The 27136-nt window shown below is 44.5% G+C and overlaps 1 protein-coding gene across 2 annotated transcripts in view; it reads right to left on the bottom strand.

Annotated features, from left to right (window-relative positions):
• Nucleotides 1–26133, bottom strand: part of LOC147892737 (CBL-interacting serine/threonine-protein kinase 24-like) — a 93985-nt gene extending 67852 nt beyond the window's left edge. Inside the window, exon 1 of one of the 2 annotated variants that reach the window (XM_087386959.1) lies at nt 25712–26133. In XM_087386959.1, the coding sequence (XP_087243085.1) occupies nt 25712–25870 (159 nt within the window). In that variant the 5' untranslated portion in view covers nt 25871–26133. The remainder of the gene's footprint in view (nt 1–25711) is intronic. The other variant, XM_087386960.1, reaches the window with a different exon arrangement.
• Between the last annotated feature and the right edge of the window lie 1003 nt (nt 26134–27136).

Raw genomic sequence — 27136 nt, 5'->3', positions numbered from 1 at the left:
GACCATAGACCCAAGTGTAATTGGTGAAGTCATCTATGAATGTAACATAATAGAGATAACCACCAAAAGCAGGTGTCCTCATAGGACCACAGACATCATTGTGTATGAGCTGTAATTTACGTGTAGCTCCAGCCCTCATTTGCTCGCTTTCAGAGCCTGTCACTGCTGTTCATCATTGAGTAAGCCGTTGTTGCATTGGCTTTTTCCAATTTCCACTTCATTTGCATTTTGAAAAGGCCTCGTGTTGCCTTTGGGGATTTTTCTTGCAACAAGTACACCTTGGGACATCAGAGTCTTTTGCAGACATAAGCTTTGAAGCTTGGGCAGTTTTTTGGCACTTGATTCTGAGAGGTTGCCTTTCTCTCATTTGCTTTGCCAGTTGGTGCATTTGCCTTGTATTTCAGCACCATATCTGGTGGCAAAGATGATTTGTTTGGGCTGATTGGGGCCGATGACAAGCTTGATGGCACCAATTACCCCATGTGGTCATACATGATGGGACATGTTTTGGTTGCTAAGAATCTATGGCATATTGTTTCAGGTTCTGAGGCCAGGCCTACACGCACTGTTACTGGTGCTACACCTGCAGCCTCTGCTTCTTCAGGTGATGGGTCTTCAGGTGATGGTTCTACTACTACAGCTAGAACTCCTACACCTCCTGCTCCAGGTGCTTTGCCTCTTTCACAGGAGCAAATTCAGTGGGATGGTCATGATGCCAAAGCACGTGCCTTGATTGCTCTTTCAGTGAAATGAGTTATTATCCCTCATATTCAGTCTTGCAAGACAGCTAAGCAAGCATGGGATCAACTTGCATCTTTGTATCAGGTGCGGAATGAGGCGAGGGTAGCCTATCTCCGCAGGCAATTGAAAGATTTAAAGCTTGATGAGGGGGGTAACATGGATGCCTATCTCACTAATGTGAAGGATTTGAAAGAGCAGTTGGCCAACACTGATGAGATTATGCCTGATTCTCAGGTGGTTTCTAATACCCTTGATGGGTTGCCTGATTCATATCAAGGCTTTGCTACTACATTGAGGTTGGTTGCAGGGGGTGATGCCAAGCATTTCTCATTTGACCAGCTTGTTGCTCTTCTTCTTCAGGAGGAGCAAAGCCATGTGAATCGCAATGCTACTATGGCTAGTGATCAAGCATTTGCTGCCCATCATAAACACAAAGGTAAAGGCAAGGTTTCAGCTGGAAAGCCCTCTCATTCCCATGCTGATCATTTACATGGTGCCTCTTCTTCGGGGGATCACAAAAAGAAGAAGCCATGTAACTATTGCTAGAAACCTGGGCATGATATTTCCAGAATGCAGAAAGCGCATAGCATCTGAAAAGAAAAAGAAAGAGTTTGGTCTTGCAGTGCAGAAGATCGACATGAGTCCGCTAAGTTCGCACAAGACCACCATTGGGCTTTCTTGTTACATGTCAGTATAATCCTGATATTCATGATGCTTGTATGGCAGTTTCAGATGTTCGTGATGCCTATGAGGCCTAGACGGGTAGTAAGCCTCGCATTTCCCACCTGAGGACTTTTGGATGCTTAGCTTATGCTCATGTGCCTTCACAGAGACACACTAAGTTGGATGATAAAGCTGTTAAATGCATTTTTCTTGGGTATAGTTCAGAGAGCAGGGGCTATAAGCTATATCAGGCCCACACGGGCAAGTGTTTTGTCAGTCGGGATGTTGTGTTTGATGAATCTTCCACTATGCCTTTGCTGGACTGTCAAAAACAGCCCGTTGTTGATGCCCCAGACATATTTGACAGCTCGATGCCTTTGTTTCCATCCGATACTCGGGATGATGTTCCATCTGAGGCTGTCCCTCCTCCAACTGTTGGTCATTTACAGCCCCATGTGCATGCAGAAATTCAGCCTGATATGCCTATCATTGATCGGGATCATTTGCACCGGGCTCTTGACCAGGAAAGAGCAGAAATTCAGGAGCCTAAAAAGTTATATATACCTTTGTAAGACTAGAATAAGTCCAATCATACAAATTTAGAATTTTTGTTGTTCTAAAGATCAAAAATCTACAAAGAAAATAAAAGAGAAAATGAAAGAGAAGAAAAAAGAGGTAAACAAAAACTTTTATGAAAAACAAAAGGAAGACATACTTAGCAAGCAAAGCAACACTTATGTCGTCATCAGTGCCCAAGCATAAGCAGCTATACTGGGTTTCTAAAGACCCACGGAATCTCTTGGGCAAACCCAGTGCTTACTAAAATACGTCAAATAAACAAAAGAGAATGAGAACAAGAAATAGAGAAGAAATGAAGCAAGTGACTAAGCAAAAATAAACAAGCAAGTCAAGAAACAAAAACTTCCAAAAAACTAAAAAGGTACCCCGTTGGCTCCTTGACACATTAAAAGACAGCAAACAAGACACTCCTCTGCCAGCCCGTACGAGAGCAGCTGTCCAGAAAGAGCATGCTAGTTTTGTTGCTTATGCTTTGGTTGCTACAGCATGCAATGAAGAGCCATTATGTCATCAAGATGCCTTTCAGAACGATTGTTGGATGAAGGCCATGCAAGCTGAATTGGATGCTATCCATCAAAATGACACTTGGGAATTGTGTGATTTGCCTTATGGCAAGAATGCCATTGGAACTAAGTGGGTTTACAAGATCAAATGGAAAGCTGATGGTTCACTGGACCGTTACAAAGCCCGTCTTGTTGCTAAGGGCTATGCTCAACAGCATGGCATTGACTTTGAGGAGACTTTTGCTCTCACTTCCAAGATCACTACCATTCGCATTGTTATTGCCTTTGCTACCCACTTTCATTGGCAGATACATCAGCTTGATATTAAGACAGCTTTCTTTCATGGGCATTTGCAGGAAGAGTTCTATGTTTCCCAACCTTCTGGCTTTGAGGTTGAAAGTTCTGAAAGCAAGGTATGCCGCTTGAGAAAGGCCCTCTATGGATTGAAGCAAGCACCTCGGGCTTGGTATTCGAGAATTCATTCTCATTTGCTCACACTTGGCTTTCAGAACAGCCCTACAAAGGCTACCCTTTACATCCGCAAGTGTGGGACAGATTTGCTGATTTTAGTCCTTTATGTGGATGACATGCTTGTAACTGGGGCACATGCTCAGCAAATTGCAGATTTTAAAGTTGATTTGCAGTAGACATTTGCTATGTCTGATCTTGGTCTTCTGCACTATTATCTGGGCATTCAATTTGCTAGCAGTGAGGGCAGCATTTTAATGTCACGATCCAAGTACATTGGATAGCTTTTGCAGCATTTTCAGTTTGAGGATTGCAAGCCAGTATCCACACCATTAGAGACTGGTTTTCATTTCTCTTCTGAGGATGGCAGCGGTACATGTGAAGTCACTCTTTATCAGCAAGCAGTTGGTTGTTTGATTTACCTATGCCATACAAGACCTGATCTACAGTATGTTGTCTCACAGTTGGGCAGATATATGGACAGCCCATCTATGCACCATTGGCATGCCGTGAAGCGTGTTTTCAGATATCTTAAAGGCACTCAGCATTTAGGCCTTCTTTATGGGGCTGATACTTCACTTGTCATGCATGGGTTCACTGATAGTGATTGGGCTGGTTGTTCTCACACTCGTGTGTCACAAAGTGGCAATTGTTTTATGCTTGGTACTTCATGTGTTTCTTGGTTCAGCAAGAAGCAAAGTACAGTTGCTACTTCTAGATGTGAAGCTGAGTACAGAGCAGCTTTTACAGCTACAGTGGAGGGTGTTTGGCTTCGGAAGCTACTTGCATATCTTTGTGCATGTCAGGCTGCTCCTACCGTCATCTTCACTGATAGTCAGAGTGCTTTGGCTGTCGCACGGAATCCAGTTTTCCATGCTCGCACAAAGCACATTGAGGTTCACTATCACTATGTCAGAGAGCGATTATCAGAAGGTGATATTGAGTTGTCTTATGTTCCCACTGAAGACAACTTGGCAGATCTTTTTACGAAGGCTCTACCTCAACCTAAGTTTGAGGCTTTTCGGCAAGCTTTAAACTTAGTACCTTTTGTAACTTGATATGTTGTACTCTGTACAGTCATAGGTTGCTATATCCTACGGGACGAACATGTGCAACCATGCCACTAGATATTTAGGTATCCTAAGCCATGTCCAAGATACTTCAGCCCATACCATGGAGGGGGGTTTGTAGGCTATCTCAAGGGCTATCCATAGATGCCACTTATACCTTGGTATGAGCCTTGTAGGCCTAGTTATAGTCAGTTAGGACTATTGGTACAGTTAGTTTATGTACCATCTAGGTCAGTTAGGACACTTAGTCCAGTTAGAGTAGTTAGCCCTAGGGTTTTGTTATGTCGGCTCTCCCTTGAGCCTCCACACTTCAGTTTTGCAACAATCTATTACAGCATCTCGTTTTTCTCCATTGTGCTTCCATTTTTTAGCTTACATTGCTTCCAACACCCAACACTCTCTAAACTCTAAAAAAAGTAACTCTCCTGGTAGTGGCTGCTCTGGAGGATCCCTGCATGCTGGCCCATATGGCCATAAGAGTGTGTATTGTGTCGGTCCAAATACTCGCCATAGCTTGGGAAGCGTGAACCTGGATCCCCTGCATCACCTCTGTACACCTGGCTCTCCAAATATCCCACCTACAATGCTAGCCAAAATCTCCCAAGACGTGTCTAATGAGGCATGAACAGCTCTGAAAGGAGTGAAAGTAACATCCTGGAGGGAACAAGACTCCACTTAGTGTCGCCGTACAATGAGAGCTGGATCTGGATCATGTCCCTCTAGCAAGACCTTTCCAGATCGTCCTCGCCTGTTTGCACTCCCAAAGGCAATGTTGTACTGACTCAACTACAATGTGACAATGAGAACAACTGCCATGTGACAATTTACACCACTCAATCCATGCTCTCTTAGCTAGACTGGCATGCTTCCACCAAGCCCAATGGTTCCATATAAACTTGAACTCTGGCAAGATCTTGCTTGATTTTACTTCAAATGGTACATGTTGACTTGGAATAATTGATTGGGGAATGGCACAAGATATCTAAAAGGACCATAGAAACGACTTCAAAAAAATGAAGCAACTAGAGACGAGTGATTAGGATTGGGCATAGTGGACTCTCCAACTCAAGTAAGACAATGCTAAAAACATTGTTTTGCACTACAGTTACGAGTTTTTGGAATACAAGGGAGATATGGACCACAATTTGATGTGTATTCCCTTGGTCAAATTATCACAAAAATGGTGAAGTTTTTCTTTGAATCCCATAATATTTCAGCTTGAGTTTTTACATTCCTGACCAGGCACACTGTTTTGACACATGTTGGTCATGAAAATGATAGTAGAAAACCCATAAGGGGGTCTTACACCTGACGATGCAATGCAAGAACTCCAGGTGTTTGGTTGTGATGGGAAGTTGGTTATACAACCCCTTTAAGGGATGAACCTTGCTCTAAAGCTTGCAAAGTAGTATAGAATACAAGATTTTGTTGTAATGATGTAATAAAATCACATTTTGAGTCTCATTTTTAAGCCTCTTGAGTCTATTTTTCTAAAATTTACTTATGTCATGTAGCATGATTGTGCATCATATCATGTTGCATCGTCATGCATCACATCATCATACATCAAGTACGCATGCAACCGTCATACTTGTCTATGGCTTTTAGGGGTACCAAAAAATTTGGACTAAGCTATCATATATTGCTTCCAAAATGTGGTCGTATCATATGGCTTGTTTCCCATGCTTTTGAGATTAGTTCATCACTATAGTGCTATGATAATGATTTGCAAATAGTATGAATTGATGCTTCAACTCCAAAAATATGCGAGGAGTGTAGCTCATACCACTAAAGTGCTTTAAAAGAGATTTCTCCTCGGGTCTTTAAGGTCATTGACCATATCGTACAACCTACTTCTCTTTTGGTCCTACATGTCAAAGATCTGTATCTCTTTGGCAAGAAGCATAGTAATTCTTTCCAGAGAGATTCCACACACTCGCACCTCAAGAGTAGTCCCATGTAGCCCCTACCTTGTGAGCATAGGCACTCGGAACCACTCCCTAGGCCAGGCACTGGGGTGAAGGAAAGAATTACTATGCTTCTTGCTAAAGGAAAGTCGATAGCGCTGGACCTTTTAGAGGTAAGGATTATTGATATATAGGACTAAAAGAGGACTTAGGTTGTTTGATTATAGTCCACGGCCCTAAAGACCATAGGGGAATTTTTTTGTCTAGCCACTTCAATTGTTTTGAGCTATATGCTTTGCATATGTTTGGGATTGGAGCATCGTTCATAACATTTGCAAATCATAATCATGGTACTAGGGTTATGCAACAATATCTAAAGCATGGGGAAAGAGCAATAAGATACTATACCCGTTGCTTGGAAGATTTATGCTCACCAAAAGAGGAGCCCATCAAAGGAAGAGCTCAAAAGCAATAAATGAGCATGCTATTGTCCAAAGAGTCTAGACCTCATTCTACCGATCCTAGAGGATAAGATTAAGGCAATGGTAGGGGCATGGAAAGGCCCACACGTTGGTTACTTTTGGCTCATCAGCCACAACTGGCACCTCACCTAAATATAAAACATGGTCCATGAAAATTGCACCAAGATTCACATTCCAAAAAAGGGGAAAAACGATCTCTTTGAAATCTCATTACCTCCTCTGCTTTTGTAATCTCTATCACATTCATTGGCTTGCAATTATGATAAATCTTTACCCCAACACTGTACATATTGTAACAATCAAGTACTTCTGCAACATCAACGAACACTTTCTCCCTCCCCTCTTCCTCTCATGACTCAATTGTGATCCAGTACAATCTTGCCAAACGAAGAGTTCTCGTGGCTCTCGCAGGAAAAAAGGAAAAAAGAAGCTATAAACCCAAAACATTTTATTGCTAGTAAATGCCATTATATCGTTGGTGTTATTATAATATTGACAATATGTAGGTTATTACCATTGGTCAGTATGGCTACTACTATCGGCATTATTGCTATCACCATTGGTATTTTAGCTGTTACCAACAGTATATTTTGTCTGGTTCATTAGCTATTTTTTCAAGTTACCAACATCATGATGTTATTTTGGTGCTATTTTGGACCAAAAATCATGATTGTAAATAATGCCTTAATGCAAATGTGAAAAAGGCAACAAAAACCCTAAAATGATCCCTCATTTGCAAAGTGCATGATAGTACCAAATATCCCCTTCAACTAATACTGCTCATTGGGGAGGACCGCAACCCTACTACAATGCTCAAAGTTATTTGTACTTGCCCACCTTGCACATCACTATGCATGTTTTGTCTAGTAGACCAACCTTCAAGGTCAATTAATCAAACCTATGAGATGAGAGCATCATGGATCAGTGGTAGAGGTGCACGAGGGACACACACTCCACGTGCGATGCGAAGAGCCCAGAGTACACACGATCGAGGTCCGGTCTATCTCATCCCTTCTCAGAGGCGATCGCCAGAGACGAGGCATCAGCCTTGACATAGCACACCGGATCCACAGATCGAGGTGACCACGCCCTCCCCCACCTCACAAGACAGCTCAACAGACATAGATACGGGAGCTTCTCACATCTCATCAGAGTGCCACCAGGTTACCTCGATATATGGAACCTAAGCAAACACAAGCATGCTAAGGAACAGAAAGGAAACTGAAATAGCAGAGAACAAGGAATAATTGTATTGCTTGAGTGTCTGTAGTGTAGCTGTAGTGTGTCATCCATACAATTGGGCCTCTCTTATATAGAGAGTGAAGAGTCACACATGAAAAGGTGTGTACTCCAAAGTGTATGTGCATGAAGAGGTGTGTACCCCTTGTGATGTCTGAGGCGTCCATACTTTGACAAGCACGCTGGGTTGAGTTTCTGGCCAACTTTCACATGACCATTGAGTACATTCCAGGACTACGCAATGTAGTTGCAGATGCTCTCAGTAGGTTAACTCTAGCATCAGCTATGGTAATCTCTACATTATCTGTGGATGTTCCGAATTCATTCAAAGGGAAGTATTTCAATGATAAAGACTTTGGCACAGCAGTATAAGTTCTTTCAAAAGATCAACCTTCGACTTCCGAACATAAGATTTTCTCATCCTATTCTTATACGGACGACCTTCTCTATTATCAAGATCGCGTCTGTGTACCACATGACAAGGAGGTTCGACGTCTTTTGTTAAAAGAGCATCATGTAGTTCCTTATGCTGCCCATCCACGCATCAACAAGACTTATCGGTTACTCAGTGCAACATACTACTGGCCTCAAATGAAAAGCGACGTCATCAAAATGGTTACATCTTGCTTATCTTGTCAACAAATGAAAGCAAGCCGACGACTTCCAGCAGGACTTCTTCAGCCTCTTCCAGTTCCAACTGAAAGGTGGGAAAGTATTTCCATGGATTTCATTACAACACTACCACGATCCTCCAGAGGTAACACTCAGATTATGGTAATTGTTGATCGATTGTCCAAAATGGCACACTTTGTTGCTTGCAAAAGCAGTGCACAGGCTCCGGACATCGCCAAACTCTTCATACAACACATCTTCCGACACCATGGATTACCCAAGAATATCATATCCGACAAAGATCCTAAGTTTACCAGTCACTTTTAAATTTCACTGTTCGAATCTTTGGGTACAACTCTACTGTTCAGTTCAGCCTACCACCCAGAATCAAATGGCCAGACTGAAAGAGTCAACCAAGTTCTGGAAGAAATGCTTCGACATTATATTCAGTCACGCCTAGCAGCTTGGGAAGAGTATCTACCACTTCTTGAGTTTGCTTATAATAACTCTTTCCATAGTGCAATCAGCATGACTCCATTTCAAGCAGCTTATGGACACACTCCGATTATACCAACGAATTTTGTACTTCAACATCGAGTGGCCCTAGCCGATCAACTGGTTCAAGAAATGCAAGACATTCTACTCCAAGTCAGGGATCATGTGCGAAAAGCGCAAGAGCAGTATCAACGGTCTGCCAACAAACATAGACGTCACCTGAAATTTGACACTGGTGACATGGTGCTATTATTTGTAGCCCCACATCGTTATAAGACGGTTAAGTCTGTGTTTCCTAAGTTGCGACCAAGATACTATGGACCTTTCCGAATCATCAAGAAAAATTCACCTTTAAGTTACAAATTGGAATTACCACCATCATGGGGTAAAATCCTTCCGACATTTCATATTTCTTGGCTAAAGACGTACACTCCAGGCGATGAAGCAGTTCCTATTGCAGGTAATTACGTCCCAAAAATCGAAGACGATTATGTTCTCCTTATTCCTGAGCGTATTCTGGACCATCGACAGCGAGAGACTCGACATCGACTTATCACGGAATTCCTTGTTCTTTGGCGAGATCTGGACGACTCCGACGCTACTTGGCAATCTGATGAAGACTTACAACAGTACCCTGACATTTTACAGCAGTATTTTCAGAATTTACCGTGATATTTTTTGCATCAATTCATTATCTCCACCAGGGTCTTATTTTGAGTGGGAGGGGATGTCACGATCTGTGACGTATTCCTTTCTCTATTTCTAGACTTATGGATGGTTTGATGAATGCACACTTGTGGAAGGGTATGCCCTTTCGACGGGACACTTCCTATGAGGCACAACCCTTCAAAAGAGTTATTCTATGGAAGAGACACTTCTATTGTACTCATCAAGGGTCACACCCTTCACAAGGGGTACACACCTCTTCATGCACATACACTTTGGAGTACACACTTTTTCATGTGTGACTCTTCACTCTCTATATAAGAGAGGCCCAATTGTATGGATGACAAACTACAGACACTCAAGCAATACAATTATTCCTTGTTCTCTGCTATTTCAGTCTCCTTTCTGTTCCTTAGCACATTTCTAATATAGTAAATCTAGGATTTCTTACACCTCAGCACAGTCCAGGTTGTGTTCCACGAGACACGAAGATACCCAGAACTTGATATTCCTCACGAGTTTGCTGTCCATCTTTGGAGAGATTTTTACCCCTCAGCTTCAGCATCTCCAGGGTACTCTCCACCTCCTTCAGCTCCCAGATATCCTCCTATATAGGTTGTACCTTCCCCAAGATAGTATTTACACTCTGAAGGCACTCCTTGAAATGTCGGATGGATTTTACCCCATGATGGTGGTAATTCCAATTTGTAACTTAAAGGTGAATTTTTCTTGACGATCCAAAAAGGTCCATAGTATCTTGGTCGCAACTTAGAAAACATAGACTTAACCGTCTTATAGCGATGTGGGGCTACAAATAATAGCACCACCATGTCACCAGTGTCAAATTCCAGGTGACGTCTATGTTTGTTGGCAGACCGTTGATACCGCTCTTGCGCTTTTCGCATATGATCCCTGACTTGGAGTAGAATGTCTTGCATTTCTTGAACCAGTTGATCAGCTAGGGCCACTCGATGTTGAAGTACAAAATTCGTTGGTACGATCGGAGTGTGTCCATAAGCTGCTTGAAATGGAGTCATGCTGATGGCACTATGGAAAGAGTTATTATAAGCAAACTCAAGGAGTGGTAGATACTCTTCCCAAGCTGCTAGGCGTGACTGAATATAATGTCGAAGCATTTCTTCCAGAACTTGGTTGACTCTTTCGGTCCGGCCATCTGATTCTGGGTGGTAGGCTGAACTGAACAGTAGAGTTGTACCCAAAGATTCGAATAGTGAAATCCAAAAGTGACTGGTAAACTTAGGATCTCTGTCCAAAAAGTTATTCTTGGGTAATCCATGGTGTAGGAAGATGTGTTGTATGAAGAGTTTGGCGATGTCCGGAGCCTGTGCACTGCTTTTGCAAGCAACAAAGTGTGCCATTTTGGACAATCGATCAACAATTACCATAATTTGAGTGTTACCTCTGGAGGATCGTGGTAGTGTTGTAATGAAATCCATGGAAATACTTTCCCACCTTTCAGTTGGAACTAGAAGAGGCTGAAGAAGTCCTGCTGGAAGTCGTCGGCTTGCTTTCATTTGTTGACAAGATAAGCAAGATGTAACCATTTTGATGACGTCGCTTTTCATCTGAGGCCAGTAGTATGTTGCACTGAGTAACCGATAAGTCTTGTTGATGCCTGGATGGGCAGCATAAGGAACTACATGATGCTCTTTTAACAAAAAACGTCGAACATCCTTGTCATGTGGTACACAGACGCGATCTTGATAATACAGAAGGTCGTCCGTATAAGAATAGGATGAGAAAATCTTCTGTTCGGAAGTCGAAGGTTGATCTTTTGAAAGAACTTGTACTGCTGTGCCAAAGTCTTTATCATTGAAATACTTCCCTTTGAATGAATTCGGAACATCCACAGATAATGTAGAGATTACCATAGCTGATGCTAGAGTTAACCTGCTGAGAGCATCTGCAACTACATTGCGTAGTCCTGGAATGTACTCAATGGTCATGTGAAAGTTGGCCAGAAACTCAACCCAGCGTGCTTGTCGAGCGTTCATGACTGGCTGAGTAAAGATATACTTTAAAGAGTGATGGTCTGTCTTGACCACCGAGTCGGCTCCCATGAGATAATGTTTCCAAGAGCGATAAGCATGTACAACAGCAAGAAACTCCTTATCATAAACCGGGTATCGGGTTTGGATATCAGAATGTTTATGGCTGTCAAAAGCAATAACTCTGCCTTCTTGCATCAAGACTGCTCCAGTAGTGATGTCGGAAGCGTCGGTCATGACCTCAAATGGAAGGTTTGGGTCAGCAATAGCCATAACTGGTGTGGTAGTGAGTGCTTGCTTGAGTTGTTGGAAACTATACTCGATTTCGGGAAGCCACTGAAAAACTGCTGTGCTTTTCAATAATTCAGACATAGGAGCTGCGATTTCGGGAAACTGATAGACCTTTGTATGGTAGAAGTTTGCCAATCCGAGAAAAGAGCGGACATCATGAACATTCTTAGGAGTAGGCCAGTTTCGGATTACCTCGACCTTCTTGGGATCCACAGAGATGCCTTGAGCTGAAATAACATGTCCCAAATATTCGAGTTGGGTCTTGAAGAACTCACTCTTCTCAATGTTGATGTAGAGAGAATTTGCGCGGAGAACTTCAAAAACTTGGTGGAGATGTTGTTTGTGCTCATGTAGGGATCTGCTGAAAACGAGGATGTCATCGAGGTAAACGATGACGAACTTATCGAGGAAAGGCCTGAAGATGTCGTTCATTAGTGTCATGAATGTGGTCGGGGCATTGTTTAACCCAAGAGGCATGACCAAACATTCATAGTGTCCATACTTTGTTCGAAAAGTTGTCTTGTACTCATCCCCTTCTCGTATGCGAATTTGATGATAACCTGAACGAAGATCAATCTTTGAGGATTGTGTTGCATGTAAAAGTTGATCGAAGAGGTCATCGATGCGAGGCAATGGATACTTGTTTTTTATAGTGAGCTTGTTGAGGGCTCGGTAGTCGATGCAGAGGCGCATTGACTTATTCTTTTTTTCCACAAGTAGTACAGGAGATCCAAAAGGGCTGCGACTGGGCCGAATGTGACCTTTGTCGAGTAGTTCGGTGACTTGTCTTTGGATTTCTTCATTTTGAGTGTAAGAAACCCGATAAGGAGGTTTCGACGATGGATTACTGCCGGGAATAAGTTCGATTGGGTGATCCACTGGTCGTCGAGGTGGTAACTGCTTTGGCAATTCCTGTGGAAAAATATCCAGGTAGGGCTGAAAAAAAGGTTGGTTGAGGTATTCAGCAGGATCCTTTGTTGGTGTCTCCTCTACTGCCGTAACCAATAGAAGTGAAGTCTTTACTTGACGTTTACGAACCCACTTCTTTACTTGTAGGGCAGAGGCAACTGGGGTTGAAGGAGAGTCCCTAGAACCAGTTAGCTCAATAAGTTTTCCCTGGTGGACAAACTGGATAGTATGGCTGCGAAAACTGATTGACGGATCATAGTCGTAGAGCCACTGTTGTCCAAGTATGACATCGTACCGGGAAAGAGGCATGATGTCGAAGTTCAACTTGTCCGTATAATGTTGGATGCGAAAAGACAAGTTTTTGATCCTAGTGTTGCACAAGAAGGTAGTTCCATTTGCGAGTTCAATCTGATAGTCCATAAGACTAGGACTGGTGGTCAACCGAAGTTTGTCGACCATAGAACTAGCTAGGAAGTTATGAGAGTAGCCACTGTCAATGAGGATAGTGACCGTTGTTCCACGAATCGATCCTTGAACACAAAGTACTTGGTTGCTGGCAAGGCTCAAGTGGATGGTATTTGCCATTCGAACAGCTTTGCCTTTCTTGTCTTGTGCTGGGGTAGCATCTTCTGGTTGGGAAGTGCTAGGTTCCATATTGGAATTTTGCTTTGGTCGCTTGGGACAATCGAACCATCTATGGTCGCCTGTACAGATGGTACAAAGTCCTTTTGCGCTGGAGTTGTTCTTCTTGTCAGTGGCCGCACCTTTATGTTGGGGATGACGGTAATGACTTTGTGAAGAAGAAGAGGCGCGATCCTTGGAGGAGTGCTTCTGTTGGAATCCAGCATATGATTTCTGAGACTTCTCGGGATCTTGAGACTGTCGTTGACCTTGATTACCCGAGTTTTTTCGAAACCTGAGGTTATCTTGAGGGCGAGCACCTTTGGCCATAGTAGAGTTCTGTGTGCGATTAGCACTCTGCTTCCCTGTGTTTTGGAAATCTGTAATGCGCTCTGCATAAGCAATAGCGCCAGTTGTGGTGGTGATGTTTGCTTTAAGGACATCAATGCGTAACGAGGGATTTAGGCCTGAGATGAAAGCATGAAGGTGATCATCCTCAGTTAAACCATCAATCTCCAGCACCAATGTGGTGAACTGAGAGATGTAGGAAGACAGGGAGCCTGTTTGCTCCAACTGTCGGAGTTTTGAACATGCTTGGAAGTCCGCATTGGCAGGTATGAACTGCTTACGGAGCACGTGTTCAAAACGTTCCCATGTTAACACACTTTTGCCGTCCTTTAAGCGTCTTTGCCACCATAGAAAAGTTGTATCCTTGAGGAGGGAGGCTGCCAAGGCGATCTTCTTGCCTTCAGTGAGGTCAATAGTATCAAAGTACATGCACAATTTTGCGAGCCATTGGTCAACTGTTCGGCAATTGCGTTGGCTTCCGGAAGTTTGATGTCAAGTCTTTTAGTTTTGGAAGCTTGGAGTAAACGGTAGAGGGCACGTAGTTCAGTGTTTTCTACCTCAGGTGGGAATGAATCCGCATAGTTGTCTAGTTGCGTCACGTCATCCTCTGTATGTGTGGTACTACGAGAATCTTGGAGTTGTTGGACTTTCTGGACCAAGTCGGAGATGCTGTCCTTAAGCTGGAAAATTTGAAGTTGCAATAGTGTTTCGCCTTGTACGTTGACTTCAAGGGTCTTTTTTGGACTTGATTCTTTGATCTCTAGAGAGGCTGCACGCGAGCGTTGCGACATATCTGAGGTCCCCGTGAGAAAAGCACGAACCTGCGCTCTAGTTTGTACCATTCCTGGAAGAAGATTCGGGCTGCTCCCTGAGGTTGCTCATGTTGGAGGGGGCAAGCGAGGCAGGATGGAACCACCCATGGAAATCTGGTAAAGGAGGTCCTGTATGAGGTAACACTGGTGATGCCGAAATGGGTGTTACTGCTCGTGAGAGTACAGGAGTAGGTTGCAGAGTCCACGGATCTGAGAAGGGATAAGGAGCTACTATCGGGAGTGGAGGATATCCAGGAGGAGTGCCTTCAGAGTGTAAATACTGTCTTGGGGAAGGTACAACCTGTATAGGAGGATATCTGGGAGCTGAAGGAGGTGGAGAGTACCCTGGAGATGCTGAAGCTGAGGGGTAAAAATCTCTCCAAAGATGGACAGCAAACTCGTGAGGAATATCGGGTTCTGGGTATCTTCGTGTCTCGTGGAACACAACCTGGACTGTGCTGAGAGTAACTGAGGTGCCTCACGCAAAAGGTATAGGATGTGGTCCAAATCACTAGGAGGGCACGTGACACAGAAGACCCACGATGCAATAGCTCCAAAATGGGCTGGTTGTGCAATCTGAACACGATATTGTGTGGTAGATGATGCTTGAGGTGTCCTTGAAATGCCGGGTGAATTACCAGGGGTTTCCATGCTTTAAGGAAGCGTCTTTCATTTGCTGTTATTTGATAATGACAAGAGAATCCTTAGAAGTAGAATGGAAAGAATCCACCTGGCATTGATTTAATCTGCCAATTTGTTGCGCAGAAAAGGCCTCCAGATCGCTGTCCGGAAGTCCATACTGCTGTCCTTGCAAATCCACGTGGCTGTGTGAACCAGAGATAGGTGCCGGGTAGACTTTCGAGGTAGACAGAGGCGTTGGCAGAGGCTGGATGCAGAAAAGGCAGTTTTCCTGCGTTGATTTCAGAGAACCAATGCCTATGGGGTGCGAGGAACAGAGCTTGGCCTGGTTGGACAGGACTGGAACGCAGCAACAGGGCGAATCTCAGAGGCTGTCTTCATCGTGATTGAAGGGCTGAACCGCTGCTGAACTGGCAGGTAAGGTGGCGAAACAAGAGGGGGGGGGGGGGGGGGCAGGCTGTCAATGGCGAAACAGGCTGCAGGCTGGATCGCGATAAAAGGCTTCCAAGGCTGCAGGCTGGATCACGATAGACGCTGGCGAAACCAGGCTGCAGGCTTCCAAGGCTGATTTGCGGCAGAAATGGCAGGCTGGCGCTGATCTAGCGCTGCAGGCTGGCAGGGAACCAGGGCCGAAAACTGGCGAGGGCAGGGGCTGCATATGGCGAGGGGAGCAGGGCAGCAAACGGCGAGGGGGCAGGATCAGCAAACCGGCGAGGGCAGGGGCTGCGTAGGGAGGCAAGCCTCCTTGACGAAATCTGTACGGGCGTTGAAAATGGAGTGTCCCTTTTGTTTTTCGTTTGTGGCTGCCTATGGTGGGTGGTTGCCCAAAAAATTAAAGGGTGGGTTTATTTAACCCTTGGGTAGTCTAGGGTTAGACCTAAGGTATGGGGCTGGGTTTTCCTTTTTAACCCCTCTAGGTACCCTTTTTATAAGTGCTTGGTGCCAAAAGGTGTGCCTATTCTAAGGGGTGTGACCCTTGGAATAGGTGTACCTTTTCATGAAGGGGTGTGACCCTGTTTTCAAAAGGGGTGTTCCCACATGAAGAGGTAAGTCCTTTTTTCCACGATGGGGTGTGTCCCTTGGGTGAGGAGTCAAAACTCTTCATCAAAAGGTGTGTCCGATGGTGGAAGAGGTGCGTCCCTTGGTTTTGGGACAGCCCAAGCACATGAAAGACACGATTTTTGTCGTGTCCATTCACATCAACTCGTGATGTGTGGGAGATGGAGAGGCCATTGATGACTTTAGGCAGGGTTGGCGCTAAAAATTTTTACGCTCATTCTCTCCATCTCTTCCATGCACAATGTGCACGGATATCCTTCTAGCGGAAAGAGATGTATCAGATAGGCCCTAGAAGGTGGGGGGCATTTCCTACAAGCGAGAGCGAAATTTGCTCTGATACCACTGTAAGAAATCCTAGATTTACTATATTTAGAAATGTGCTAAGGAACAGAAAGGAGACTGAAATAGCAGAGAACAAGGAATAATTGTATTGCTTGAGTGTCTGTAGTGTAGCTGTAGTGTGTCATCCATACAATTGGGCCTCTCTTATATAGAGAGTGAAGAGTCACACATGAAAAGGTGTGTACTCCAAAGTGTATGTGCATGAAGAGGTGTGTACCCCTTGTGAAGTGTCTCTTCCATAGAATGTCTCTTGTGAAGGGTTGTGCCTCATAGGAAGTGTCCCGTCGAAAGGGCATACCCTTCCACAAGTGTCCATTCATCAAACCATCCATAAGTCTAGAAATAGAGAAAGGAATACGTCACAGATCGTGACACACGTACTAGGAGTGCTAGCCCTGAGAGGAGAGCCCAGAGTACACACGATCAAAGTCCGGTCTAACAAATTCCCTTTCTACTCATTACGTAGATTCATGTAGTCACGGGCGTTGGCAAATCGTATATCCACCCAGCCAAACTCTCAAGGTAGGAGTCGTCTCATTACGTCAATTTCCTTTTTGTTATTCTTTTCTCATCCTTATCCTTGAGACCCCAATCTCCCTAGATAGTTCTTAGCCACATGTCACATTTTAGGCCCTTACTTAGATGCATCCTTTTTCACCCCTCTCTTGGAGTTCCCTTTTAAAACAATTGCCCCTTGGCAATTTACACATTAGATGCACCTAGGCCCTAGCCCTATTAGAACTATCTAGTCAATGCCATTACGCCCTCACCTAGGACCTTGGCAGTTACTTCTCTTGGCCATTTAATTACGCACATTAATTATTACAAAAGTTGGTCATCTAAGAGAAAATGCCCACCGATCTATCCGAGGTCATGCTATCTCGACTAGAGCATAACATTCCTTCCCTCTTCAAGCATCAGCGTCCTCGATGATGAAATCTGGGAATGCTCTCCGCAACTGGTACACGGATTCCCAAGTAGCTTCCGATAGAGGCTGACCATGCCATGCAACCAACACCGTGGGTATCTTCCGATTTCGTATTTGCATTGTTCCTCGGTCCAGGATTCTTGTTGGTTTGCGCCTTGCAATATCCTCTATCTCCTGAAACAAAACCACACCTTCGATTAGTGAGTCACCTGTATGCAAAAATTTCTTTAAACGCGAAACATGAAAAACCGGGTGCACCTTACACCCCGGTGGCAATTCTAATTTATAGGCTACACTGCCTATTCTCTTTAGAATTAACCACGGCCCACAGTATCGAGGTGATAACTTAGCACACTCTCCTGAAGTCAATGACTTCGAGTGCGAAGGAATTCTGAGAAAAACTTTTTCTCCTTCTTCAAATACTCTTATAGACCGATTTTCATCCGCATACACCTTGGCTCTATCCATAGCCTGGCGGATGTTAGCTCTCGCAAGTGCTAGCATCTCCCGCATCTGAACTACAAAGTTCGCGGCACTAGGCACTTTCTGAGGTACTCCAACTATAGTTGGATTGGCTGGCCTATAACCATAGTTCAGCTCAAACGGACTGAACCCAGTAGATGAATGTTTCCTATCATTGTAGGCAAACTCCAACAATGGCAACCACTTGTCCCATGTATGTTGCCTCAATGACACATATGCTCTCAGCATATCCTCTAAAGTCTGGTTGACTCTCTCCGTCTGACCATCCGTCTCAGGATGATCCCCACTACTCATTCCCAACTCAGTCCTTAGTGTCTCAAATACCGCTGTCCAAAAGTGACCGGTAAACCTGACATCTCTGTCTGACACTATGGATCTAGGCAATCCATGCAGACGAAATATGTGTCTAATAAACAAATCCGCCACTTGCGGGGCACTAACAGACTCTCTAGTCGGAATGAAGTGAGCCATCTTGGTTAGACGATCAACCACCACAAGGATAGAATTATACCCTCCTTGCGTTGCAGGTAACCCTACAATAAAGTCCATGGAAATGCTCTCCCACTTACTTAGTGGTATTTCCAAGGGTTGTAAAAGTCCGGGTGGCTTCACCCGCTCGGCCTTACTTACCTGACACGAGAAACACCGTGTCACATATTCATGAATATGCTTTTTCATCTTTGGCCAAAAGAAATCTCGCTTCACGAGATCATATGTCTTCTCGACTCCTGGATGTCCCGCACACGGGCTATCATGGCATTGTCGAATGACTCTCTGCCTGAGATCATTCTGACCAGGTACTACAACCTTGCCATTTCTAACTAGCATACCATCCCTTATGGTATATCTTGCATAAGTTTGGCCTTTTCTGGATGCCAGGTCATCCTTTTCACTTTCCCCGGGTTTTAACACATGAGCCTTAGGCCATAAGCTCTGGACAAACTCGTCCACCTTCTGAGTTTCTCTGATCTCGGTCATTAGAGCACTCTCTAATACCGTGAAACTCAGGTTGTGCATAATGCGAGACAACGCATCAGCTACCTTATTGTCTTTTCCTCTTCGGTACCGAATCGTTAGATTAAACTCCTGCATGAGCTCTGCCCACCTAGCTTGGCGGCCCCTCAAGTCAGGTTGTTTACAAAAATGTTTCAGAGTATCATGATCTACATCCACATAAAACTCTGAACCATACAGATAATGCCTCCATGTTTTCAAAGCATGGATAACAGCATACAACTCTAATTCATGAGTTGGCCAATTCCTTTGAGAGGGAGAAAGCTTCTTGCTTTCAAAGGCTACTGGCCTTCCCTCTTGAAGGAGGACTGCTCCTACCGCAATGCCACTTGCATCGGTTTCTAGGAACAACGGTTTCTGGGGATCAACTATTTTTAACACCGGTCCTGAGACCACAGCTTGTTTTATGGTGTTAAAACTTTCCTGTTGATTCTGTCCCCAAATAAAAGGTACTTTATCGGAGGTCAGATCAGTCAATGGCGATACTATTTCGGAATATCCTTTGATATGCCTTCTATAAAACTGGACAAATCCCAAGAATGATCGCAACGCAGTCAGACTCTGAGGGATTGGCCAAGTTAGTATCGCAGCCACTTTCTTCGGATCCATTTCTACCCCCTGTGGAGTAATTATGAACCCTAAGTACTCAAGCCTAACCATACACAGTATAGTTTTCTTTTTATTCACGTAAAGACTGGCTTTCCTCAAAGTACTGAACACTATTCTTAAGTGTTCACGCAGTAACACTTTTACTGAATATCAAGATATCGTCAATAAAATGTACTACGAACTTTCCGATATACGGACGTAGTAAATCGTTCATAAGCATGACGAAGGTCGCTGGAGCATTGGTAAGTCCGAAGGGCATTACCAAAAACTCATAATGACCAAACCTGCTTCTAAAAGCGGTTTTATGCACATCCTCGGCTCTAATCCGGATCTGATGATAGCCGCACTTAAGATCTATCTTGCTGAAAATCACGGCTCCATGTAATGCATCTAGCAAATCATCAATCCGAGCCATCGGATACCTGTGCTTAACAGTGATATTATTCAATGCTCTGTAATCTATACAGAGGCGAAACGTATCATCCTTTTTCCTCTTTAATATCACTGGTGAAGCAAAAGGTGAGAAACTTGGTTGAATCTGCCCCAACTTGAGGTATTCTTCCAGTTGCCTACGCACCTCTGCTTCTTCAGTAAAACTCATTCTATAGGGAGGTCTATTTACAGGTTCTGCCCCCGGGATCAGTTCAATCTTATGCTGAACTTTCCGCTCTGGAGGTAACCCATAAGGTAGTTCATCCCTAAAACACTCAGAGAACTCCTCTGTTATAAGATTAGCCAGCTTGGCCATCTCACCACTTTGCGTAACATCAGTGCTAGCCGAAGACTCATCCACTGACTCTACCGATGCTGTGCAAAGGTATAAAAACTCTACTTGAGCCTTTCTGATTTCCATCACGGAAACCAACGGTCCCTGAGGTATATCTTTTTCACCTCGCAAGACATAAAGCACATCATTCATCTTGAATTGATATACGTGCTTTTTCCAATCAATGGCTGGATTCTTCCTAGAATGCCACGCCATTCCCAGGGCTATATCCGCATGAGCAAGCTTGGTTATTTCAAAATCAAGCTTCTCAGCATAGTCCTGAATCCGAAGCTCCAACTGGGTAACCCTTTGGTCCCATACTTCAGTTGAACTTCCATCTGCCATCCTGACTGTATACGCATAGTCAGATGGACTTGTCTTTAATTTCAGCCTCTTCACGAGCTTGGAGTTAATCACATTGTGAGTTGACGCCGAGTCAAACAACACAATGACATCATGGCTGGCTACTTGCGCTTTCATTTTAATTAACTCCGTATCATTGAAGGCTGTATACCCCGTTGCTGCGGGCTTAGATAGGATGTTATCAGGTGCACTCGTCACTAACTTAGCAACAGATACACATAACAAACAAGGTACTAACCTCTGAGAAGGTCCCGCCAGTTGCATCTGCATATGTTCCGCACTGGGACTCTCTTGCATTTCCACGTCGCATTCAGATATTATCATACTAGCCGTGCGACGATCTTTATTCAGTGGACAATCCTTCCACTGATGTCGCTGAAGGCAGCCGAAGCACAATCCTTCTTTTCTAGCTTTCTCTTTCTGTTCAGGGGTCAATGAGGACTTTGACCAAGCCCGGGCTGCCATTGGAGTTATTTTCCTTTTCACCCCAACGGTGGTACTTGTCTTTACTGGTCCCTCAACCGGCTTCACCTGCTTGGTTTGGCCACTTGGCTGCGAGACACTTGTCTTTGAAACCCATTTCCTCGGAAATCCCCCTTTCCTCGGGTGCTCATACTGAGTCCCTGCCTGCACGAATCCACCAGATCTGCCTCTGGCATCCTCATAGTTCAGGGCTACTGCAATAGATTCATCTAATGTAGTTACATATTTAGCCCGAACTTCCATTTTTATCTTGTCGTTCAGTCTATAGATATAGTCTTTTAACTGAACCGACATAGGGAGAGGGTCTGTTATTTTCATAACACATTCCCTGAATTTGTCAGTGTACTCTGCCACTGACAAGCTCCTCTGACGAAGATTTCTATAAGCATCCCAAGCTCGGGATTCTTCATCAGGTGGAAGAAAGTGTTTCTTGAATTCAGCTTTGAACCCTTCCCAGGTGGTTGGAGCAACTTGATCCTTCTGTTGCTTTATCCACCATCTATCCGCTGCCTCAATAAACAGGTGTGTGGCCTCGCGGATTTTCTTTAGATCGGATTTAATCTCACAAATGGCGAAGGCTTCTTCCCACTTGTGCAACCAAACCTCAATCACATCAGAGCTGCGCTCGGTCATCCGACCAGCGTACTTCTCCGGTCTATAATTAGCGATATTAGGTACTTTGACCCTTGCGCGCTCTAAAGAATGTACACTGGGCTCTGGCTCTGCTGGAGCTTTGCCCTTATCAATCCTAGACGGTCTAGCCGACAAGGCTTGCACCATCTCCCTAATCTCATTTTGACCAGCATTCGCCTGAAGTTGCTGGTTCATAATCTGCTGTAAAGCATCCTCTAGTATTGAAATCCTACCAACCAATGTAGGTGCTGCCTGATGTGATATTGGTTGTGTTGACTGTACTCTAGACTCGCTAGGGTTCACCCTTGAACTCTGTCCTTCAGCTTCCATTTGTTGAAAGGGAGGTTTTTTTTTTTTTTTTTTTTTTTTTCCCCTCTTAGTTGTGTCCTTTTTTTTTTTTTCGCGGAAACTCCAAAAATGCGGCACTTCAATTCCCTTTCTATACCAGACAACTACTGCAGACTGAAAACTCGAAATATATAAAATAAAAGGAAAGAGACGCCCCCTTTCGTGGATCAGCCCGCTCCCATCCGCTGCGTCAATCCTCCAAAGTGCAATTTTGAGCTTTCGTTATCCGCACAGCCTTGGTCTAGGTGAGGATGAGCCCGTCGGGTTTTTTTCCGTTGATCAATATCTTGCTGTCCGTCGACTCTCCCTTGCTGGCGTCAGTCACAGACCTCGACTCTCCCTTGCTGGCGTCAGTCACAGACCACCTTCGTCGAAGGTCTCCCCGTTCGCGAATGGCTTCCCTCCGTAGTCCACGAGAATACTGCTGCACTCCGTCGTCACGGCGACCCTCTAAGTCCAGCCACCATTTGAGAAGTCCTGACTGACCGGCGAACCACCACGCTATCAACCCGTCCCTGCTCACGGCCGTTGCGAGATCGCCAATTCGTAGACCCCCTACGTTCCTACGCTCCAGAATTCTGCTGTTCGTCCGTAGCTTCCGTCAAAGCTCACGAACCTCTTCCTGTTCCTTACGCTCTGATACCAAATCTAACAAATTCCCTTTCTACTCATTACGTAGATTCATGTAGTCACGGGCGTTGGCAAATCGTATATCCACCCAGCCAAACTCTCAAGGTAGGAGTCGTCTCATTACGTCAATTTCCTTTTTGTTATTCTTTTCTCATCCTTATCCTTGAGACCCCAATCTCCCTAGATAGTTCTTAGCCACATGTCACATTTTAGGCCCTTACTTAGATGCATCCTTTTTCACCCCTCTCTTGGAGTTCCCTTTTAAAACAATTGCCCCTTGGCAATTTACACATTAGATGCACCTAGGCCCTAGCCCTATTAGAACTATCTAGTCAATGCCATTACGCCCTCACCTAGGACCTTGGCAGTTACTTCTCTTGACCATTTAATTACGCACATTAATTATTACAAAAGTTGGTCATCTAAGAGAAAATGCCCACCGATCTATCCGAGGTCATGCTATCTCGACTAGAGCATAACATCCGGTCTATCTCATCCCTTCTCAAAGGCGACCACCAGAGACGAGGCATCAGCCTTGACGTAGCACACCGGATCCAGAGATCGAGGAGACCACGCCCTCCCCCACGTCGCAAGACAGCTCAACAGACATAGATACGGGAGCTTCTCACATCTCATCGGAGTGCCACCAGGTTACCTCGATATATGGAACCTAAGCACGTACTAGGAGTGCTAGCCCTAAGCGAGCCTGACACGCCCCTGTTACCTTGCTACTCTAGTATTCTATTCACTAGCTGAGCATGTTAGAGCTTTAGCTTTTGCTTTCAGCTTTTCAGCTTTTAGTTCTTAGCAAGGGTCTTAGTGAACCCTTTGCTTCAGCCCTCAGTGGCTTGTATGAGGTACTTCTTGGATTCGCACTTTGTCTCATAGGCCCACGAGGCCTCTTGCAGACGTTACTATATCTTTCTTTCTTTCTTTCTCTCTCTCTCTCTCTCTCTCTCTCTCTCTCTCTCTCTCTCTCCCCCCGTACCTCACCATATAGCACAGGTCGTCGTACCTTGCCCATACCTCGCCGTACAACAAGTCGCCGTCCGTCCGTACACAGGTCACCGTACAGCAAGTCGCCGTACCGCCGCCTCCGTACACAGCTGCCACCTCCATACAACCTAACAGGAACAACACCCCCGGCTGAACTGAGACCTTGGCTCAGCCTGGGGGTTAGCATCAGTGAAGGGCTTGGAGAATATGCAAGGCCACCATGGATTTCCCGAAGGTGAAGACTTTCGCCACGACCCCCGTCACCAAGCCCTCTTACTCTGACATTGCAGCAACACCTGGCCCCTAGGCTTTGACCTACTAGAAAAGGATCGGATTAGACCCTCATGAGCACATTTACCACTTGGAGCATGAAGTCAGAGAGCTCAGGCTGCTAATTGCAGCTCTTAGCAAAAAGGTGAACGAGATGGAGAACAAAGGCAAGCAAGAAATTATTGCAGAAGCTATGGAGAAGTTCAGCACATTTCCACCAGCACCAACTCTTGTCTCCAGGGTCAAGGAAATGATCAACACTCAGGTGAGTTCAGCCAAGGAAGAGATGGACATTGTTGCGGACAGCAAACTCAACAAAGCAGATCTGTACACAAAAGTAAAAGAGCAGCAGGCTATAGCACATAATAAGAAGATACTATGCATTGGAGGGCTGCCCAAGGATTGCCTTGGCCTTTTCAATGAAGAAGAGGATTACACAGCAGACAAGAGGATTGCATGTCTCAAGAAGGAAATACCACAAGTAGAGTGGATAATGATATTAGCTGTCTCTCCCAAACAGGAATGCAAGTACAAGTGTTTTTCAAGGAGAGAGCGGGGAGAATTAAGATTCTTCGACAGACAAACAAGTTGAAGGGCACAAGGATTTGGATCTCCGAGGAACTCACCTTAACTCATCTCAAGCAAAGGAGTGTCAAGCTCACCAAAATGAAGGATGCACGTAAAGCTGGAAAATGGGCTGTGTATCGAGATGGAACAACATTAATTAGAGATTTAAAATCTAAACCTAAAGACTCTCAGTCTTAAACTGATGTTATGAAGGCCACTTTTATTAGTTCTATAGTCCTAGTATGTATCGGTGTGATATAATAATCGAGCTGAGATGCCATGTGCACTCCTCGACCCTCTGGCTTATCTAGATGTTGTAAGTCTTTGACATTTTGTACTTTGTCCCATAGACCCGTGAGGTCTCCTGGGGACGTTAATATGACTCTCTCTCTCTCTCTCTCTCTCTCTCTCTCTCTCTCTCCGGGGTCGCCGGCGCTAAGCCCAGCAAATAGCCCACTATATGGGCAGATATGGAGCAGCATTAAGCCCTATATAAAGAGTCCCTCCGGAAGGACAGAAGTACATCAGTCCAACACTTTCAGAGTGCATTCTCAGGCACTAGAGGGATGACATGCTGACAGTTGCAGGATGCATCCAAGGCACCAGCACTGAGCAGATCCAGCAGACCTAACCTTGGCCTAGCTCCCAATCAGCAGCAAGGGAGCTGAAAAGACAATTTGGGCCTCCCCTAAGGGCAACAAGGGGATGGGCAGAAGGAGGAACAGCTCTGAAAGAATTGCAAGTGCAAAAGGGGCATTGAAGTTTTCCAACAGCAAAACAAGTAGGCAGGCAATGATTTGGCAAGCTTCGGGCATGCAGATATAACGAACCGTACAGTAGTAAGCTGTCAAACAGGTGCTCCTGCAACCCACCAGAGGCGATATTTTACGTTTTTTAGTCGGGTAAAATCGAACCTGGGCTCTATCGTTACTTTGCAACGATCTGATTTACGATCGCGGGAGAGTACTGGAATGAATGATATGTATATAAGACGCTTGAATTTCGACTCACAAGCTAGATGGAAAATGCCCAAATCCAGACGAAGCAAAAGCGTGCTCAATTCCGCAACCCCAATGGGCATATGTACCCAATTGTCACAGATGTACCCAATTGTCACAGATGAAAACAAGCCATGCGTTAAGCGGAAAGCTGGGACGAGAATGCACCTGGTCTACCATTTTGTGCTTGAGGATGGCTTCTTTGTCGAGGATTTTCATGGCCACGCTCTCCCCTGTTTCGGCGTTCTGGGCGAACTTGACTTTGGCGAAGGTTCCTTCACCGATGGTACGGCCAACCTCGTACTTACCCACCTTGCGCATCACCATGCCGACGGGTGCGAGGGGGGGGAGGGGGAATTTTCAGGAGCTGGGGCTGGAGAAGTGCTGCGGAGGAATGGCGATCATGATCGAGCGTCGCCAGCTGAGAGGAATCAACAAATGCAAGGGAGGAAATTTGGGAAGACGAAGATGCAAAAGCAGATGGCTTGGCTTGAAGACCGTACACACAAAGCTAAATAGCTACACAAAAGTTTTCCTATTCATTGATTACGCCCTCTTAAGTCTCCTTCTGATAGCTTTTATCGCTTTCACATGCATTTTCTATTCACCTCGGCGTCAAGACACGCAAAGCTATATAACTTACACATAGCTTATAAGTTTTCCTATTATCATTCATTGCTGCTTAGGCCAATCTAAGTCTCCTTCTCAATAGCTCTTTCCCATGCATTTGCTATTCACCATCCTCGTCGTACTACTACGACTACTCAAGAGTCCCACTCATGACCACATGTCATGTAATACGAATAGACAGTAACAAGTTGCAACACAACCGTTCTTTTTTATTTGCCCTCCTTTATCTATCGTTGTTGGAGTGCACACGTGTAAACATAATAGAAAGTAATGGGTTGCACAATCTTTGCATTAATGAGGAAAATGGTACAATTGAGACTCGTTCTTCTACGTAACAACGAGAATTTCTACAAACCAAAATCGCACGTGACGAAGGTGCTACTAGGCTCACACCATGATAGTGACTAAATCATTATCTGAGGAAGGCAGATTGATTGAAAACGTTACACAAGCTATTTATCCAACCTACGAGCTTTACAACTAAGTAATCAAGATAATGACTGAATCATTATCCAAAGGAGCTTTGCAAAGTGAGGAAGGCAGATAGATTGAAGATAATAAACAAGCTAAATAGCTTAAAAAACTTATTGTTCTCATTCATTACTTAGCCCCTCAAAGCCCCCTTTTTTCTATATTAAAAGTGTACTACTTAAAGCTTTTAAGTTTGAGCACATGGTCACACCCTTTCTCTACATACCACCTCTCGCATCCTCTACTCTATTCACCCTCCTTGCTACATCACTGTTGGTCCAATGTGTAAGAGCTCTTATGAGGACCACATGCAAAAAGAATAAAAAGTAGCAAGCTACAAAACCCATGCATGAACAAGGAAAACAACACACTTGGGATTTATTATTCTAGTTCATAACAACAATTTCTATGGACCTAATGTAACGTACCATTACCATTGACAATAGAGTCGTTATCACCAATAATAGTTGTAAGCCCTTAATGCCATTCCTA

The sequence above is a fragment of the Dipteris shenzhenensis genome, chromosome 16 (genome assembly GCF_047967505.1).
Source record: "Dipteris shenzhenensis isolate YYH24624 ecotype China chromosome 16, Dip_SZ_1.0, whole genome shotgun sequence".
Classification (NCBI taxonomy): Eukaryota; Viridiplantae; Streptophyta; class Polypodiopsida; order Gleicheniales; family Dipteridaceae; genus Dipteris; species Dipteris shenzhenensis.
This window is presented reverse-complemented; position numbering and strand designations above follow the sequence as displayed.